This window comes from Coloeus monedula (genome assembly GCF_965178545.1).
Source record: "Coloeus monedula genome assembly, chromosome: 14".
Classification (NCBI taxonomy): domain Eukaryota; kingdom Metazoa; phylum Chordata; class Aves; order Passeriformes; family Corvidae; genus Coloeus; species Coloeus monedula.
In genome coordinates this window covers 12,635,120-12,654,978 of record NC_138794.1, presented here as the reverse complement: position 1 = coordinate 12,654,978, position 19,859 = coordinate 12,635,120, and the positions used below count along the sequence as shown (strand labels likewise).

General features: G+C 49.6%; 3 protein-coding genes across 4 annotated transcripts in view; 1 reads left to right on the top strand and 2 right to left on the bottom strand.

Moving 5' to 3' along the window:
- The window catches only part of SPG11 (SPG11 vesicle trafficking associated, spatacsin), a 28,132-nt gene extending 19,357 nt beyond the window's left edge, over positions 1 to 8,775 (bottom strand). For both annotated transcript variants that reach the window (XM_082291069.1, XM_082291070.1), the window contains exons 1-13: positions 8,515 to 8,775; positions 7,334 to 7,518; positions 6,336 to 6,563; positions 5,589 to 5,775; positions 4,886 to 5,023; positions 3,846 to 4,312; positions 3,478 to 3,623; positions 2,667 to 2,799; positions 2,408 to 2,563; positions 1,764 to 1,942; positions 1,441 to 1,617; positions 945 to 1,016; positions 396 to 523 (exon numbers count right to left, since the gene is read on the bottom strand). In XM_082291069.1, the coding sequence (XP_082147195.1) occupies positions 396 to 523; positions 945 to 1,016; positions 1,441 to 1,617; positions 1,764 to 1,942; positions 2,408 to 2,563; positions 2,667 to 2,799; positions 3,478 to 3,623; positions 3,846 to 4,312; positions 4,886 to 5,023; positions 5,589 to 5,775; positions 6,336 to 6,563; positions 7,334 to 7,518; positions 8,515 to 8,747 (2,429 nt within the window). In that variant the 5' untranslated portion in view covers positions 8,748 to 8,775. The remainder of the gene's footprint in view (positions 1 to 395; positions 524 to 944; positions 1,017 to 1,440; positions 1,618 to 1,763; positions 1,943 to 2,407; positions 2,564 to 2,666; positions 2,800 to 3,477; positions 3,624 to 3,845; positions 4,313 to 4,885; positions 5,024 to 5,588; positions 5,776 to 6,335; positions 6,564 to 7,333; positions 7,519 to 8,514) is intronic.
- Positions 8,776 to 9,389: 614 nt separating this feature from the next.
- CIAO2A (cytosolic iron-sulfur assembly component 2A) lies at positions 9,390 to 12,753 on the top strand. The gene is made up of 5 exons (XM_082291108.1): positions 9,390 to 9,542; positions 9,879 to 10,043; positions 11,152 to 11,201; positions 11,542 to 11,587; positions 12,317 to 12,753. Exons 1-5 carry the CDS (start codon positions 9,419 to 9,421, stop codon positions 12,412 to 12,414), a joined length of 483 nt encoding a protein of 160 aa, XP_082147234.1. The 5' UTR covers positions 9,390 to 9,418; the 3' UTR covers positions 12,415 to 12,753.
- Positions 12,754 to 19,286: 6,533 nt separating this feature from the next.
- ADAMTS7 (ADAM metallopeptidase with thrombospondin type 1 motif 7) overlaps positions 19,287 to 19,859 on the bottom strand; it is a gene marked incomplete at both ends in the record, with an annotated part of 32,665 nt that continues 32,092 nt past the window's right edge. The window contains one exon of the mRNA XM_082290626.1: positions 19,287 to 19,459. Coding sequence (XP_082146752.1) covers positions 19,287 to 19,459 — 173 coding nt within the window. The remainder of the gene's footprint in view (positions 19,460 to 19,859) is intronic.

Sequence of the window (19,859 nt, the reverse complement as noted above, 5' to 3'; positions counted from 1 at the left end):
AAAATGATTTTTCTAGGTTATTTAGTTTGCTGTATGACAGACATCATAGATCAAAAATAGAGCAAACATCTGAACACGAATAATTGAGTAGTAATTCTAATATTATTATTAAAAATGCTTCGTTTCAAGCAGAAGAGCTGTCACCCTCACAATAGTTTGTCATGACTCACACAATAGTTTGTCATGAGAGAACATGACAGCAACTGTTACATTAACGAGAAAATGACTCAGTCCCCACACTGACTCTGATTTCTTCAAACGAAGACCAGTGTGAAATTAATGAAATTAAAGACTGTACTTGTTAGTGCAGTAAATCACACAGAATGTAGAACCCAGCACATTTTAAATCCTATTAATGTTATTAATTAATAATTAAAATTAATAACCCACATTACCTGGAAAGAGACTCAGTCTCTTTATTTTCCTGGAAGGATTCCGAGTAAAAGCTTTCAACCTGATGCACAAAATCTATCATTTTCTTCTCTTTTTCAGAAAAATAATTTTCTTCTCGTAACACTTTCACCTTTAATTCAAATTAAAGTATTAGCTCCAGTTGTTAAAGTATTACCTCCAATTACCTCCAATTTTCATCTATCTTTAATATATTCAAGTTGTAAATGATCCTGCAAGTGCAACAATTAACCAACTGTAGCAAAAAAAATGCTGGAAGCAGAGGGCCATACACTAAAGTGACAAGAGGACTCCGGACCGTGTGAGAGAACTAGATCAGAGGCAGGACAAAGAAATGACATTTTAACACCTCTGTACTTTAACTGCAAAGACTAAGGAACAGGGATGTTCCAGGAACTACACTGGAAGGATGCCGGGACAAGCCCTGGCTGTCTGCTCTGAAAGTCAGTTCAATACAGGGGTTTCCCTCAGCACAAACACACACAAGGCTTCAGGCTTGAGAGCTGGACTGAAACAGCCTTTGCTGCACTCACCAAGAGATCCCGTACGTGTTTGTCCTCTGTGTGAAAGCAGATCTTGTGCAGTTCCTCCTTCACATCGAAGCCCTGCCACAAAGAACACACTCGCTGCATGCAAACTGTAAAATGTGCCCACAGAAGACACTAAAACGATCAAATAAAGAATACACACCTGCTTTCCTTCCAAAGCACACAACTCTTACAAACAGGCTTGTGACAGTCCCTGCACCAGCTCCTACAGGGATGTGCCTGATGTCCCCAGCACCTGGGTACAAACCCTGCCCCCCGACACCTCCCCAGCCAGAGCCACCCTCACTCTGCTGATCAGCACTTCAGCCAACACACACCCACACACAGGCTCCCTCAGCAGCTCTTCAAACAAGTGAATTTTCACTGCAATTCCACCTGTTCCTGGTGGAATCAGTACATCCATAAGGCCCCAAAAGGCTCCCCAAGCTCCTGCATTTCCTTAGTAACAAACCAGTGTGAAGATCCACTGAACACCTCTCACCATATTTCTCAGCAGCTCGGAGGCCTGCCTGGTGTTGCCCTTCAGCAGACAGTCATAGACCAGGTTCAAACCTATCTGGATGAATTCCTGGAGACTCTCAGCAGGATGTTGGTGCCTTCGGAAGAAGATCTGGGCCTCTGGTATTTTATTGCTTAGGATGGCCTCAGCAATGACTTCCTAAAGGGAAAAACATGGAATAAACTGATCTACCTTTGTAATCCCTACGTTGATTTTCTTCTCCAGTATTTTAAGGTATTTCCACATTAATGACCTCCTTAAATAAACTTCATAACAGTAGTAAAACCTGGGTTACACATTTTCACCTCTGGTGTCAGTTTTTCCCACTCGTGGCTCTCTTCTATCTCAGGCAGGTCTTCGTCCATGTCAGCTCCCACGTGCCCTGGAGTTACTGGTGGTCGAGGATATTTCCTCAGGAATTTTCTCAGTTTAATAATGTAGTCAGTTAAAATATCTGCAGCCTTCTGCAGGAATTCATCAGGTTCTGCCAAGAACATCCAAGGCACCAGTTAAATGGGAATGAACGGGCAGGATTATAATGTCTAGCAATCTTGAATTAATAAATGTCCTGATTAATAAACAGAAACCCCTCAGAGGGAAGAGCACATCAGCTCTTTCCCCTGCACAGGCAGTGGCACAGCTCAGCACTCCCAGCACCCTGTCAGGATACAGGACACAGCCACAACCCCACCAGAGCTTCCTGCCCTCACTGAGGGGTTTTCCTTCCTAGGGACCAGCAAATGAGAACTGAAATTTTGTGTTAATCCAATCAATTATCAGTCATGTAAATCCAATCTAAAACGCAGGGATGAACATCTTTCATTCACTTAACTCTAGTATTTTATGTTAATTCTAGGCAAATTTGAGCTTTTAATTAAAATAATTAGCTGTTCTTACTTATTTAAATGATGACACATTACTAGATATGACCCAGCAGGAGTGACATTACCCTCTGTGTGCACAAAGATTTCCTCCAGCTGCTTGGTAAGGAAAGTCAGCGTGAGGGTCAGGAGCTGCTCAGAGAAGTGTTTGCTGTGAGGCTCCATATCATTGTCTTGGATTGCTGAGCAGAGCAAGTTTAAAGCTGGCCTGAGCTCCTCCAAATCTGCAATGGTTCCAGAAACAGTTCAAAATCTGCATTCTACACACAGCCATAGGGAGAAAGGTAATTAAATAAACCTCTGTGCAGCTGCAGGTACTTCACTCACTTCTCAGGTAAGACTGGGAGGCACCATCCCCAGAGTGCTCAGGCCCAGGGCAGGGTGCAGGGAGACTGAAAACACTTTCTTTGCTTTTTAAAAACAAGTCCACTGTGTCCAGCTGGCGATTTTCCAAACCTGCCTAGACAAACATGAAACAGAGCAATTAAGCATGAATTCTAAAACCATACCTTGTGCACTTACTTTGGGATTCTCACCCCATACTCAGTGACAAACTACACATGCAGAAAAACAGAAGGAATTCAAACTCTGTGTGCAACACCTGCAGCCTGAAATAACAAGGTGACCTGCTCAGTCCCTGCCAGGCTCCTTTGACAGGCTCTGCTCAAACCCTGCCCTGTATCTTCACACACAAAAAGTTATTGCAGTAATATAAACTAAATACTATGAGAATCAGGACTCTGAATAACCGTACAGCAATTTTATAAGAATGGCATAATAAACCCAAAAACCTAGTTCCAAGGATTTCTTTTGATATTTAACATTTTGCAAGGGGACAAAAACTGCTGCAGAAATTGGCAAAATTGCTTTTGGGTCCAATTAAGAGGGAATTTTGAGCACTGCTTTATTCCGTTTTATTTTATTAATGTGCATTCACTTTGTTGCTGTATTTCTTTCTTTGGGTTACTCATCTGTTTGGGGTTTTATTGTTTATTTAATAATTAAACCACTTCCTTTTGCCCCTAGGTTTGAGGCATACTTTTAATTGTGTCTAAACCCACACTAACATTGCTAAACTGCATTCAATACTTGAAAGCAGCAGTTTGTTACTTGCAAGACATGAACCAGCTCTCCTTACCTCGAGGGCATGGATGGGAATGGAGCACCTCTCCCACCCATTGAGGTGACACACGGAATCCACAACTCCGGCGCTGCCGAACATCATCAGCCTGGTCAGAAACTCCTCTTGAGTTAAACCAAACAGGACCAGGGACAGACCATGCTCTGAATGACAGAACCAAGCCATAATTAAAGATAGAGCAGCCACGTCCTAGGCAGCAGCATTTCTATCCACTGCTGCTTCCAAAAGAGCAAAGCTGCAGTGGCTCTGTTTGGATTTCACCCGAGCAGGAATGCAATGGAAGTTACCCCACAGCAGCCAGGCAAGCAGGTAGAACCCTAAAAACTGCTGCAGCAGCTGTCTCAAGGCAGTTTAGGACCCCTCACCTGTCAGCAGCAGACACAGCGGCACCTCTGCACTGCACTCCACATAAGCACTGCTTCTGCCGAACTGGGAACACCTCACATCCTGGGACTCAAAATCCCAGAGCACCAGCGACAGCCCCGTGTCCTGTGCCAGCACCACGAACACAGCTTTAGCTCCAGTCACCAGCTTACACTCCAGTTTCACCACTTGCTGAGGTGCTCCCACAGGGATTTGTGTCCACTGCTGTCCTGCAGCCCCACAGGCTGCACCCTGGCTTTGGAGCACTCGGGAAGCCGCCCACGTAGCAGCCCGGGGAACAAAGGCCACCATCTTCTCTGGATCCTCACAAAGTTCAGGATCGTGACCTTCAAGATGGGTAAAAAACTGATACCAAGGCAAATTCAAGTCGTTCACCAAATCTGGAGAACCTGGTGTCCTTCTTCTCCTTACTCTGTCCCACAGTGAGGATAAGTGTGCCTTCCAGGACCTGGGGAGGGGACAGAGTCACCTGTAACACCAGGTATTGCTCCAAGAACAAGGCAGATAAAGCTCCCTCAGTTAAATAAAATGCACTTAAGCTTACAAAGTCCATACAGCATCCTGCATTTTAACCTTACCATGGCCTCTTTATTTGCATTTAAATACTCCCTGCAGCCAAGCTGACTGATCACAGCTGCATTAGCTGACAAGGTCCATGTTTAGCATTTTTAGTAAAAAGTTTCCTGTTCCTCACAGAAAGTGGCCCATCAATTAAAAAATAATAGAACTGAATTAATTCCAGAACTGAGTCTTTCTTACATCAAGTTACAATTCACATGTTTTATTAATATCAATACTCTAAGACCTAAAGGTAACCCCTAAGCAGCAATTACTCTTTGGAAGTTGTTCAGTGCTGTACATGAAGTTGTCTCGGCCCATCCTAAATTCAAAAGATTTACAGCAGAATGGGCTGATTTTACCTGTCACAACTACAATTGAAAGGAACAAATCAGCAGTTTATTATCAGTGATCCAAAGGAGGCGAGGCCCAGCCTGTGCCAGGAGGTTTTTCCCTTCTGTACCTGTCTGTGCGGAAAGGCAACGACAGGAGCTCCATGCTGTGGTCAGAACTGGCCAGGTCATCCTCATCCAGTCCCTCAGGAGGCTTCACTGGAAGATTTTCAGGATCTCTCTTACAGAGCAAATGTTCAGGGAACTGTCTATAAAGAAATAAATATGAAATTTCACCTTGCTCAGATGATTTAAGATGTTTTTTCATATTTAACTCCTCCAAGAGTTCTCAGTGAAGCAGTGTTCTCTCAGGGTAACGGCTGAACCATCAAAACCTCATGCTCTTTCCTTTGAGGTGCACACCACTTCTTAATTACCACCTGGCCCTAATTTAGCAAGCTAAATCAGCACAGCTGTACCAGTAGAGTTTGATAATTCCATACCCCACAGCATTTCTAAAAGGTGCTACCACCCACCCCTGACACTGAGAGGACCTAATCTTCCTGGAAAAAATACAAAGTGCAAGACAAAGTTTATCTATTTGTTAACAGACAGATTAAAATAAAGAGATGTTATAGATACATTTTCCTCTGTTAGAGTGACAGAGTGTAAATAGGAGCAAATAATGAAAGGACAATCTTTCAACAAAGAAGTAATTTGTGGTCTAGCACAGAACTCAGAATGAAAAGCTGCCAGCAGCCCGATGAGTACAGGCCCAAGATTAGGGACCTGTGAAGGTCAGTTCAGCCCAAAGCCTTCCCCTGGGAGCTGTACCTGAAGTAGGTGTTGAGCTGCACAGCGAGAGCACCGTGGGAGGTGTTGGTCACCACGGCCATGCTGAGGTCAGGGGACACTGCCAGGGCAGCCAGGGGGGACACGGGGGCTGGGCCCTCCCCCTGCCCAGCTCCCAGGGCTACACTGACCTTCCCTAAGATGGCACCATCAGAGCAGTCAAATACGTCTGTAAACAGCATCAAGGAAAAACCCAGGCCCTGGAGTGCCCAACAGAGAAGTTACACAGGAGGGAAAGGTGGTGAATTTTGGCTGTAAGAGAAGGGAAAGGTACCTGACCTTGTACTTGAATGTGTCAGAGAAGATGACCAGGAAGAGGTTAAATCCAGCACCTGGTGGAACTGACAGGTCTGAGCCCCTGCTCATCCCAACACACAAAGCTGCCTCCCAAACTCTGATTCCCTGTGTACCTGCAGATCATTTCTATTTCATTTAAGAAATTAGGTGACAGTAGATGTCAGCCTGTTACACACAGACCCATGAATCAAACCCATTAATGACCCATTAATCCAGTGGGAAACAGATCTCCAGTGGAGTACTGGGAAACACCTGATACACAACTACAGCACTTCCACCACAAAAACCAGGATTTGGCTACACAACCGTCTTTGCAGGCATCTCACTTAAATGTCTCTGAAGAAATTTCTGCTCAGCCCTGGCAGCAAAGAGAAGCAACTTTGTTCTTCCAGATGATTTTCCCTGAGAGCTCATCTCTCCTGCAAAGGATACAAATCCAGCCAGCACTGTCCAACAGGAACAGGATGCCCCTGCAGAACTGGGAATCTGTTATTCTCCCCACAGCTTCTGGAGGCAGAGCCAGGGTGAAGCAGTCACAGGTCTCTGGGGATGAGTCTTTCCCAGGAAAGGTCAGGTGCACAAGGATAAACTGGTTGAGCAGAAGTTTGCACTTGTTGTTTCCAAAAGACAAAATCTTCACAGAGAAAACTGAAGGCAGGTCTGAAAATTTAAAGATATTTAAATGTCGGATTACAGCCAGCTGGGACTTCTGATTTGTAAAAAGAATCCCAAGAAAACAATAGCTCAAATTTATTGCGCCAGTTACCATCCTAACAGAAGTTGGGATTGTGAGTTGGGGTGGTTGGTTTTAAATCTCACTTTCTGTGCCAGGGGCACTAATTCTAGAACAATTTCCTAAAACTTTTACGTGGCTTTTTCTGCGGACAATACTATGAAGAACATAAAAAATCAGCACAAAATAATAAGTCAGTCAGCACTGAGAAGAAAAGCTACAGACTTTGGAAATAAAGTACTTTAGGAAGTGAGACTGTTTAAGAACATGTAAAACACCAAAGGCTCATTCTAACTGCACACTATGTTTGCTAATCATAAAATACAAGGTTAAATGTTTAATTAGTCTTTGCAGGGTTATTGAGGTGCCCTGTCTGTTCTCTTTCCATCAGTTCCAATATTAAAGTTAAAATTTGAGAGAGTAGGGTTGTATATATTTTATTAAAATTTATTTTTAACTTTATATCACTGAAATGTGACCCTACAAGAGTTTAATTATCTCTAACAGTGTCACCTTGGAATACGGAAAAGTCCCCATTATTTTTCAAGCCCATGAATCCTGCCGATCACATTGCATCAGTGTGGAGGCACCTGACACTTCCCTAGTGCTCAGTCCCACTGCCTGATTCATCCCACCAGGAGCAGCAGAACCAGACCTGCAATAATTTCACACATGGAACACACTGAAAGTTACTCACTCATGTTTTTAGCTTCAAGAAGCTTTTTAAGCGTCTCTTCCTTACAACTGTGCAGGGAATTTGGGTTGTGTTTTCCATCTTCTACACTGAATTCATAGACACACAGTTCATGACCTTGACCAAGAGCCAGGAGTTTTGTCTTGTTTGATTGCAAACCATCATCTTCTGTGCTGTCCCACATGAAGCTGAAGACACAACATTCAGGAGGGTTATTAGCTTTATTTCCTTTCCCCATTTCCCACACTGAACAGTTCTGGACATGCACTGCTGATGGACAGCACCACTTTCACTTCAGCAGTGAAGACTCTGCTGCCACCCCGTCCCTCCCAGCACCGGAACTGTTTCATCCTCGGCAGGACAGAGCCTGAGGAATCCCAGCTCCTCCTCCTCTCTAGGATAAAGGGGTTTCCATCCTCGTGTGTTTTTCCCTTTAGTCACCCAGGACATGAGGGATGCTCTGCTTCAGGATTTCCAGGAGGGGGAACACCAGCTCTGCCAGCAAGGGAGAGCAGAACACATCGTCCATTTTCAGATTTTTCCCTGTTGTTTGGGCTGAAACTCTCCAGGTGTGTCACACCTGCTCCGTGGTGATGGGGAGGGGGCAGAGCAAACCAGAGAGCAGAGCCCTGTAACAGCCCTGAAACACTCCCCATCCCCGGAATGTCCCAGACCAGGCTGGACGGGGCTTGGAGCAAGCTGGGATAGTGGAAGGTGTCCCTGGCCATGGCAAAGGTGGAACGGGATGGGCTTTAAGGTCCCTCCCAGCCCGACCCAGACTGGGATTCTGTGAGTCTCCGAACAGTGTTGGTGTTGCTGGACACTGCAGATGCCCAGATCTAAAACGTGACCGTGGTTTTGACTCAGCACGAAAGTTGCTGCAGCAGATGTTAAAGCCATCATGTGATTGCCGAGTGTCACCCGGGCTGGCAGCGGGGGAGGCGCAGCCCGCGGGGACACAGGGCACAGGGGTGTGAAGCCAACAGCCTGGCAGACAATCCCTTTTTGTTTGCTTTGCCTTTTGGATCGAATGCCGTGAACACGCCCAGCTAAACAGGCAGATATGACACAGCAGCCCCGCAGCCCCGGGGCTTTAGGGAGAGCTCCCCGTTCCGAGGCGGGGTCTGCAGCCCCGCAGCCCCGAGCACAGGGGCCGCCCCTCGCCCTGCTCGCCCCGCACTTACTCAGCCCAGGCTCCCGGCAGGACGCTGCCCCGGGCCCGGCCGGCCCCGCCCGGCGACAGCGACTCCAGGTAGATCCCGCCGGGGACCAGGAGGGTGCCCAGAGCGTCCTGGGCTCTGCTCAGCCGCACCCGCGCCGCGTCCCGCGGGCATCCCCGCGGCTCCCCCGAGCGGGGCACCAGGAGCACACGCAGCTCCCGCCGGGCCGGGGCCCCGGCCTCCGCCGCTGCCGCCATCCTCCTCCTCCTCCTTCTCAAAGCCGCCCGACACCCCTGCCCCGGGCCGCCGCCATCTTGGCGGGGCCGCCCCTCGTTCCGGTCAGCTGGACGGCGCCGAGCCGCGACTACAACTCCCAGCAGGCACCGCGACTGCCGCTCGCGTCTTTAAGCAAAACGTTCTTTAAGCTGAAGTCTCTTCCTCTGATCTCTCTTGCAGATGGACCCCCATGGCACCATTTTCACCTTCAGCCCCTCTTTTAAACGCAAATATATGTTCTCAGGCAGATAGGCGGGTTTATGTAAACTTCAGTGTATAAATTCTCCCGATTTTTACTCCCTGCCGTGCTTGATTTGTGAAACACCTCCCCCATGCACCGTGCGCAGAATAAACAACGTCTCCTTTCTCAGCCTGACTCTGTCCGTGCTTAGAGCGTTCCTAAAACACGGCAACGCCGTGTCCGTGGCTCCCTGTGGCCGGTGACCCGCCCGCGGCCGCACGGGGCTCTCCGTGCACCGCCAGCGAGGACGGGGAACGGCCCCGCCTCGGGCCCGCCCCCGGGCGGGGCTCCGCCGCAGGATCTCCGCGCCCATTGCTCCTTCCCCAGGCCCCGCCCCGCCCGCCATTGCCCGGCCCCGCCCCGCCCCACGCGGAAGTGCCGCGGCCCGCGGGCCCATGGCGGAGCGGGGTCATGTCGCTGGTGCTGGCGCTGCTCTCGCAGGCGCTGAGCCGGGTGTGGCGGAGCCCCGCGAGTAGGGCCCGCCATGCCCCTCCGAGCCGCGCCATGGAGCACGACAGGGCCATCGAGGTCTACGGTGACTGCTGGGGCTGGAGGGCGCGAGGGCCGTGAGGCGGGGGCTGTGAGGGGCCGGGGGGAGCCCTGGGGCTGTTCCAGATTTGCCCTTGAGGGGCTGAGGTGGGGGAGCCACGCCGGTCCTGAGGGGCTCAGAGCGGTGAGGGGGCCCCGAGGGGCTGGAGGTGCTCCATGTGGGGCAGGGAGAAGGGGCCGTGTTTGGCTTATTTGGCTCGTTTGTTGTGGCTTCCAAAGAGGAGCAACATCAACAGTGCCGGGAAGGTGGGTGCTCATAAAAATAGCTTTTATTAAATCCAGGGAAGATACCTTATTGTTGCTCACTTGTCTCGTGCCTCAGATATAATCCGGACTATCCGGGACCCGGAGAAGCCGAACACTTTGGAAGAACTGGAAGTGGTGACAGAAAACTGTGTGGAAGTGCAGGAGATAGGGGAGGATGAATATCTGGTCATCATCAGGTTTACACCAACAGTACCTCATTGCTCCTTGGCCACTCTCATCGGTGAGATTCGTTTAATTAAATGAGAAACAAAGAGCACAAGCTTAATTGGAGCTTGTCTGGCTACCATCAGTCCCAGTTCAGATTCAGTCTTGCCTGGCTTCGTTGGTCTGACCAGGAACTGCATCTTGAGAATCCAATTATCAGTGTAACCAAACCAAAAACCAAACCAAGCAAAAAAAACCCAAATCCAGAGAAATGGGGACATCCATCTGTTTGTGTCATGTTAGGGAATCTCTTCAAAGAGAACCTCTCAAAACTCTGCTGGAAAGTGGCACAAAAGTCCTTTGTATTCTCCAAGTTATTTCATTAATGTTATTAATTGACAATTTCTCAGCTCTTAGTTCAAAAAAAAGAAAAAACAAAAAAAACCCTGCAACCTTCTGCTTGTCCCCTTTCCCTCCCCTGTGGGCTGTTCTTCATTCTCACACATGCCCAAAAATCCCTACATGCTATCCAAGAATCCCCAAAAAGTCTTGATCCATCAGGAGTTGGAAAGGAATTAAGTTGAATGAGAAGGTACACTGGCTTATTTTTCCTTTTTGTTTTTTTTTATGATTTGTGGTGAGATTTCATCTAAAAATGTCACATCTGAGAGCTCTGACATTATTTGTTTAAATGTGCCAATGTTAGAAACTCAAAATATCAATACTAAGATTTCTCAGTGTGTTTTAAGATTAAAGATCAAGTATTTAATTCAGTGAGGAAATTACTGTACTTATGCCCAAATAATTTATGTTGGGTTTTTTAATAAATATTAAAGAACAAGCCAGGCACTCCCCTGAGTACAGACGCAGCCACAGGATGGTTGGGAGGCTGTATGAAAAATACCAAAGAAAGCTGAGAATACAGGAATTTGTCTCTATTTGGTGTTTGTAGGAGGTGTTTAGAGAGCAGAGACCTCCCAACCTTGTAAGGCAGGTCAGAACTTATCTGACAAGCTGCACCCAAAGGGTCAAACCAAGAATTATTTAGTCCCTCTGTGGCTTGTGCTGCTCAGAATACAAAAGAACATTGTCAGTTACACTGATTGTTAAATATGGATTCTCTGAATATGCACCTCAAACCTCGAATTTTACAGGAAAATCTCTTTTGTGTTCTGTTTTAACAGGCCTTTGTTTAAGAATAAAACTTCAGAGATGTTTGCCTTTTAGACATAAGGTAAAGTGCCTGGTTTGAAGCCTATTTTAAACTGCATGAATGAATGGCAACCTCCCTAAATTAAACACAGCGATTTACAGACCTTTAGAGACTTGACCAAAACAATTTGAAGAATAAATTAACTACCTGAGGATTTCTGCTGTTGATTTTTGGGTGGTTGTTTTGTTTTTAGAGCTCCCTCCTCCCAGCTGAAGAGTGTAAAGGGAGCTCTATCCACCAGTCCCCTCCTGTAGCAGCAGGGGTGACAGGCACTGTGTGTGTGGGGGGAACGGTGTTTTACCTTCAGGAAGGAATATATTCCACTGTTGTGGTGCTCCTAACACTGCTGATCTCTCTCTAGCTGGAAATCTACATTTCTGAGGGCACACATTCCACTGAGGAGGACAGTGAGTAGAGCCTGTGCATGCTGCTGCTTCAGCCTCTTTGTGCTCTGTGGGGTGCTCTCCTCCCCTGCCTTCCCAGAAATTAATACCCTGTGAAAGCTTGAAAACCAAACTACATCGAGGTGTTTCCAAAGCTGTGGTGACTCTGTGACCACCTGCTTGTTGCTGGTTTGGTTTTATAACAAAACTCCCTCCGTTCTTTGTGTTTGGAACAAAAGGAGGTGCTGCTGAATAATTAACATGAAGAGGTGCCTCACCCATTGATCTCGCTGTCCTAAAACCTGCACAACAAAAATTGATGTTTCTCAGTCAGTTTTTGATGTAAAGCTTGCAGGACATGGATGTTCTGCACAGCCAGAGTCAGGCACTGCCTTAAGCAGCTGTGGAGTCCAGGCAGTGCCCTGGGCTTGAGCACTCAGTGTCTGGCAAAAATAGGTTGTTTTGGTTAAATAGCTAGAAACTGAACCTGGAGAACCTGGGCTACTAATTTATCATTAATTTCACTCTTGATTTTGGGACATGTCATGGGATCACCTTACATGCTTTTCCTAAACTAGAAAAGTGACAAGAATTACTGATGTCCAGTGGTTGTTTTGTTGTGACTGAGCTTTCATTTACCTCGTTCCCCATTTCCCAGTAATCCTCCTTGTAATGTCCTTTTCCCCTGAGCATCCCCACGCCCTCGGCTGTCCCTGGGATCCCCTGATCCCCCCTCTCCCGGGTGTTTTGCAGTCAACAAGCAGATCAATGACAAGGAGAGGGTGGCAGCGGCGATGGAGAACCCGAACCTGCGGGAGATTGTGGAGCAGTGTGTGACTGAACCCGACTAGGGACACTGCTCCTGGAGACAGCCCTGCTGCAGACTGAGGAAAATTATAATAATCAAGGCCTTGAGTTTAATACTTGAGTTCTTTTTACTTTCCCACATGTTTTTTAAAGACAAATTGTTTATAAGATAGATTTAAATTATGAGGAATCAGTCTCTAAAGAAAGTCCACTGTATAGTGCTGAGAGTTTGTAATTTTTGGTGTCCAGAGGAATATTTTGTGATTCAAAGCAACACATCTGCATTGCCTTCTGAGAGACATTGTGATATAAATTCAGTTTTGCAAGTTAAATTTCTACATTGTTTCAATCACTGCACTGTAAAAATAAAACAGATTCTTGTACTGAAATGCTGCTTTCTGGGTCATGAATCTGTTTTTTTTCTTAAGGATTAAGTTTAGATTTCTATTAGAGAAATTAATTTCATTCAGCTTCTTTGGTGTTGATAAACATTAAAGCTGAAATTAATTCACAAAAGAATTTGGAGCTGAGGGACTGGACTAGAACAAGGAGATTTTTACTGGGACACAATTCCTGCTAAATATTTGTGCTCTTTTCCCTGTTGATGTTACACATTTCTGATTGTGGAAGCTTTGCTTTATAACCACCCTGAGGGTGATGGTTCCATATGGACAAGATCTTGCCAGTTTGATCCTGCTTTTCCTTCCGACTTTCCTGCAGAGCGGGAGGTGAGAGCATCCCACAGCCCCTCCTTCTGCTGGCTCCCACTCCCCTGTTCCCTATCATTGCTCCCTGACTAAGCTTACCTGGAGCATCCAGAACATTTCCAGCTGCCCCGCGTTTCTCACTGGAGACGTTCCCCAGGGTTCCATTGCAGCTCTGGATCTGAGCATGGATTTACCTTTGCCTGAGAATTAGGCAGTTCCCTCCCAGCTCCTCCTCCCAGTGCAGTGGTGTTCAGGATCTGCTGTAGTAGCTCCTGAGGGATTTAAGGTGCTGCTCCTCCCTGGAGTACTCCAGTGGCTTGTGGCTGGTTCCATGGTGAGAGATCCTTGGAGCGCAGTGCAAACATCTGTTGCGATTTCAGGGATTTGTAGCCATTTTAATAATCCCCATAAAGCTTTCCTGAGGGCATGGAACAATGGAATGAACTCCAGTGTTACGAACAGGGGGAACGTTCTCCTTGGTAAACCAGTGAACTGCTCCATGGCACAGCAAGGCCCCTCTCCTCAAGTGCCAAGTTAGCTGAAAAAATTAATTAAGGGGGCGGGGGGGGGGGGGGGGGGAGTTGTAGAAAGGTGGGAGAGAGAACAGTTCCTGCACATAAGAAGAAATACTTCTCTTAACTTCAGTTACTCAGCTTCAATTAAATGGTAATTAAATTTCAAGCTCCTTTGCGCCCCCATGGACAAATGTGCCAGCACGGGGGGACACATGTCCTGCATTTCAGCCCACTGCTGGGAAGGATCCAGGCAGGTAACTCCTGCAGGGATGGATCAAACGCTCCAGGGAGTCTGAGCTGCCATTATCTGTTGGCTTCTTTCCTGGAATTTGCTTTTTTTTTTTTGCTCTCCAGCAGGGGGGTTGATATTTTCTTTTCAGAATGCAGATATCTCTGCCAGCAAGGAGGTTCTGTCGATCCTGTAGCCACAAGATAGCGGCTCCTCTCCTTGGATGAGCTCCTGGGGGCTCTCTGTCCCCACTGCCCTTGCACAGCTCGGTGGCACCACCAGAATGGCATTCCCAGCTCTTACAAAAGCTTGGAGGACAGGGAATAGGATGCTCTGGTGACCATGACTCTCCTTGCTTCTGCAGTGCCCTGGGATCCTTAGCCCTGAGGGGTTTGTGCTGAGGCACAGAGGTTAAAAGTTCTCCAGAGCAAACATTTGGGGAAATGGGCCAGATCCCAAAACCAGGCCTCTGAAACCAGGAATATTCCCAGCTCCTCAGGGAGTGGATGATTGCTGGGGCACTGGGAGGTGCTGGGTGCACTCCCCAGGAACTGCTGCAGTTTCCAGCATTTCCATTTTAACTGGGCTTGAGCTCTTTGTCCATCCCCGTCGCTGCTGCCCCACAGACAGGGCTGAGTAGAGGCTTTGCTGCCATCGGGCTTTGGGGACACCGTGGGGGTGACAGAGGAATAGCCAGGGAGCAGGAGACACCGGGGAGAACAGCTCCAGGGGGATCCCATCGGGCAGGATTTGAGGTGCTGGAGGAACACGGGATGTTCCTGGAAGAACACGGGATGTTTCTCCAAAGCCGGGAAGACACACACGGGTCACCGCCTTCACCTGGATCTCCAAGTACTAAAATTGTTCCTTCGGATTAAGAATCCCTTGCATTTACAGCAGGGAAAGACAACTGCAGAGGGCACCAGCAACCCACGGCTCTGCTGTGTCGGGAGGAGCATCCCCACCCGCCTGGCTCCGGGGCCATCCCGGGAACCGAGCGGGCTCCCCCGGTGCCCGTCACCAGCAGCACCCCTGCGGCTGCAGAGCCATCCAGGTGTGTTTGCTGGAGAAGCTCTGGACAAGCTGGGAGGTGGAGGAACGGACAGTGCAGGGTTTGAGCTGAGCTGTGGCGGTTCTGTCCTTTCGGTGCTGTTTTCTGTGGTAAATCACGGAATACTTGGAGCTGGAAGAGGCTTGACTCTCTCCCCGCCACGGGGGCCCCAGGTATCCCGGCAGGAGGGTGCGTTCCCGGGGTTACACCTCTCCAGAGGCTCAGAGCAGCCCGGCAGGTGCCTGCAGGGGCGGGAGAGGAGCAGAGAGCACAGCAAACCCCCAGCACTCGGAGCTGCGGGGAATTCAGCCGGGGCAGCTGCTGGCGGGTACCTTCCTTCCCATCAAATTGCACTCCAAGGAGGAGGGAGCACCCCGAGCCCAGGTTTAGCTCCTGGCTTGCCTCAAACCTCAGCATAGCACAGAGACCATTCCCCACCTTCACTCCCCCCAGACAGAGCCAGCATCATCCTTCTGCCCCTTTGCCAGACCCCTGACATGCAAAGGGATTTACAGCAGCCTCTGGACTTCCAGCTGGCGTTTCCAGGTCTGAAATCCCGTTTCCATGCCAGACCCCCAGGCTGCGGGTCCTTGCAAAGAGGAGTAAGCGCGGAGGAAGAGGGACGGGGGCTGTTCTGCTGCCTCGCCGGCCCCAGGGCCGCGTAAAGGGCTCGTGTTTGCACACACTTTACTCGGGAGGTAACTATTACTCACCACACATGGCAGCGGAGCAGTTGCGTGAAGAGACAGAGCTATTTTTAGCAGGTAGATGTTTCTAAATGTTTACACCCGGCTGAGCCTTCCCTCAGTGCAGCTCGGGGGCCGGGGGCTGTGGGTTTGTGGCAGCCCTGCCCCGGCTCTGAGGAGCCTCCCTCCCCTCCCACAGCACATGTGGAACAGCTTTGGTGAATTTCCCAACCAAACGGTTGCTCTGGGCGAGCAAACACACCGTGCCTTGGTACCAGCTGAGGAGCCGGGCAGCTCCTTTCCCTCCCTCCCCTCGTTTTCTGTTCTTTACTTCCCACCGGGAATGTCCTGTCTCTGCAACAGGCACTCCCAGGATGAGCTGCTGGAGCAGCACTCCGAGGTGGGTGGATGAAGGCTGTTCCTCACCGGAGCAGTTGGCAGGGATCAGCTGCCAATTAAAATCCAAACAAAAAGATAAACCAGTGGAATTTTTCAAATCCTTCCCTTGCTGTCCTGGCTTTGCTGCCCCTCTGTGCTGTGCCTGTGAACCCTTTCTGTGTAGCTCAAGGAGGTTTTAAGAACAAGAGAAAATAAATCTTTTATTATTATCTGGAGAGGACAGGTGGGAGTTGAGCTGTTCCCGGTTCCACTGAATTCACTGCCTCCTCTCCTGCCCGGGTTGGGACAGTGCCCCTCCCCAGTCCATGCAGCTGATGATGCACTGATGACCCCTCTGGCTCCTTGGGAATTCAAATGCTCCAGCTGAGATCATCTGGGCTGGACAGAGGCCCTTGGTGAGGTCTGAGAGCTGCAAACCACAGGTGCTCTGCCAGCAGAGCTGGCGGCTCCCGGGGCTGCGGAAGCGCTTGGAGTGTTCCCGTGGATCTGAGACACAAACAAGCTCCTGCAAAAGCAGCTGCTGCTTCCCAGTTAACAAGCTCCTCTTCCTTCCTGTCTCCAGTATGGAAATGTCTGGAGGTGACCAAGGGAGGCACAGAGGTCTGATTTCCGATCTGAAGCCTAAGACTCTCTCAAAGAGTCTTCCAGGAGATCATGGAATCACGGAATGGTTTGGGTGGGAAGGGAGCTTGAAGCCCATCCAGTTCCACCCCCTGCCATGGGGAGGAACTGGGTGGGCTTCAAGCTCCCTTCCCACCCAAACCATTCCATGATCCTATTTCAAACATCTTTTGATCCATGAGCCCTTTCCTCCTTCCCTTTTGCCCCACTGCAGCAGCTCTGTCTGACTAACATCCTGCTTGTGTTGAGACAATAAAAGCATCTTTAGAAGAAGAAAAAAGGCATTTCTATATCTCATCCAGCCCTGCCCTCTGTCAGTGGGAAACCATTCCCCCTCTCCAGGCCCTTGTGAAGAGCCTCCTTCCAGAGACACTCACTGGAGGTGTCTCACTGCAAGAAAATATTGCAGATACTTTAGCCAGATGTGTGCTCCTGTCACTGATAATGCAGTTTCTGTGCTGGTGGGAGGCCTGGCTTGTTGTGTGGCTAAAAATCAGATGAATTGCCCCTCATACAGAAATTCCCACACTGTGATCCAACCTTCTCCAGCCTCAGTGCCCACACACCCCTCAGGCACTGCTGGGCTCGGGGGCTGCTGTGGTTTGGGTTTGCAGTAAATCCTGCAGCTCCTGGCCCAGGTGCTTGGGAATGGGCTTGGCTCAGCCCTTCCCAGAGGGACACCCCGGCCCAGGGCTCTGTTGTGACAGATGAAGGTCACAGCAGGGCTGGGGCCACCACACCCCAGTGCCTGGTGGGGCTGGCCCTTCCGGGGACACCAATTTGGGGCTAAAACAGGAAGGTTTGGGGTTGAAATTGAGAGGTTTCTGGTTGAAAGGAAAAGGTTCTTCCTGGCTACTGCATTTCCCTGTGCCAAAGAGACACAAAGCTCCTGCTAGGGACCCCAGGGACATGAGGCATAGGTGGGCACTGGGCTCTGGCCATGGTCTGGTGTCCCACAGGAGGGATTATCCCATGCCTCAACCAGCCACAGATGGGACCCTGCACATGGAAAGGCACTGCAGGAGGGGCTCACCAGATCCTGTAACAGATTTGCAGAACTGATTTACCCCATTAACCCAGCTCATAAGTTTTAATCAACACATTCCAGTTGCAAACATGAGCTGTGAATAATTTTCAGATGCAAACTGATCGTTCCTTCCTGCTGCCAGTGCCTGAACCACCTCAAATTAACTGAAAACTCCCTCAGAATTCCCCAAGGGGAAGAGAAAATGTGAAACCCACCTGTTTCCTTCAGTAACTGTTTAATTTAACACACTCATGAGCTGTGGCCATCAGACCCCAACACAAGGGCTGTCCCTCTGCAATCCTGGGAGGGTGACAGGGCGGGGGACAGATGGTGCTGGGGACAAAGAAACCAGGACTGAACACAGGCTCTTGGAACATAAAAAATTTACATCACCTTGGAACGGAATAAAGCACAAATGGTGAAGTCACGGCTTGTGTTTTACATACAAATCGCACACAGGAATTTCCCTGTTTGGACTGAGTGTTGCTCCTGACAGCCCAGGGAGATGCATCTGGAGCTGTGCAGCCTGGGACGGGCTCCAGCCTGACTCTGCCCAGTGCAGGGAGTGTTGCCCCTAAAGGTCCCCCAGTTTTTGGGCATCCTCCACAGCCTGAAGAGTAATAGGGAAAAGAATTCCTACCTAAATGCTCCTGCCCACCTTCAGAGACCAACCTGCCAGCAAACCCTCCCCAAGACAGGGAGGGATTCATTCCCACACCGCTCCGAGAGCAGGTGGTAGGGGCTGTGCCTCAGAGTAAATTGGATATTCTAGTTAAAAATCAGCTAACCTTAACAGAGGAGAATCTAGATAAGCAGGAAAAAAAGGGTTTAGCCTGTAAGGCCACAGAAAAACACCTTAACTGAGCATTAAACTGCTACACATACAGAAATCCAGGGACTGAGCATTGGCTGCCCACGAAGGAGGGGATGTGCCACCCACTGCCAGGGCAGCTTCCCTCTCCTGCCCACATACATGCAAGGGAATGAGCTGGTGGACTCCAAACCTTGGTGTCCCTGATGATCCCCTCTGCTCCAGAGGGACACAGCAATGGGTTTGGCAGAGAAAGCCAGCAGTGGGGAGATGGGGTACAGAGCCCTGCACACCCCCAATTGAAGCTGAAACTTTAGTCCTCTGCCCTGTCTCCACTTCTTAAATTAAATCTATTTAGCTTCAGTGCATAAACATTTTAATGAAAATTACAGGAATGGGTTGCCAGCTTCAAGTCCCTTAAAGGAAAAAAATCCCTACCCCAAAGGGTCGGCAGAGCCAGCAAAATGCTGGATGCTCACTTCAGATATATAAAAATAATAATAAAAGTCAAGGTTTGTGCTGGCCAGCCAACACCTTTGAGAGGCTGCAAATGTCAAATGATAGCACCATAAGCATTTCTGAGAGGTCTTCCCCAAATTATTGCTGTTTTCAGTTCCCCTTCCCCAAAAAGCCTCCCTGCTGGTCCCCCAGGGCAGCGTGACCCCGACAGGTCATGGAATCTCTGTCAGGAGCAGCGGGATCTGCACCCCCAGCCCCACCAGCCCCACTGATGGTTTGAGCACCATTAGAGAGTAGCACGAATTAGAGAGCCCGGGGCCTCCCTGGGCAGTGGCAGAGCCACCAGTCCTGGCCGTGGCTCAGCAGCCACAGGGAGCCGCCGCGGATCCCGGCGCCCTCGGGACGGTCCTGTCACCTCCGGGAGAGCCGCTCGTCGCCGCGGTCCCGGCCGGGCCCTGCCAGCAGCCCGTGCTGGCGGCAGCTCCGGCAGCACTGGACGTGGACGGTGGGCAGGTGGCACCTGCCCAGCAGCCGCAGCGTCTGGCAGAAGGCGAAGGTCAGGCGGTCACGCTCGCAGGGGACACCTGGAGGGCAGGGAGGAGGACAAGGAGGGTGTCAGTGCCAGTGCCACCAGGGTCATCAGGTGTCTGATGTGAAAATGTCCCTGCACATGGCAGGGGGTGGAATGAGATGATCATTAAGGTCCCTTCCAACCCAAACAATTCCAGGATTCTACGGAAGCTGGCACTGGCTGGAGAGACACAGACAGAGCTCCCCCAGCGCAGAGCCCTCCTGCACCTGGGCACTGCCGTGCAGGGACGTGCCGTGGCATTTCCCATTCCCAGCAGAAACCACACCTGTGCTGCTTCTGGCAGCTCCAAAACATCTTCCCAGGGCAGCAATGCTCCCAGGAACAGAGGTGAGGTGCAGGGGGACAAACCCCCCTGTACTTACACCTCCTGCCCAGCCCCCCCCCCCCCAGTG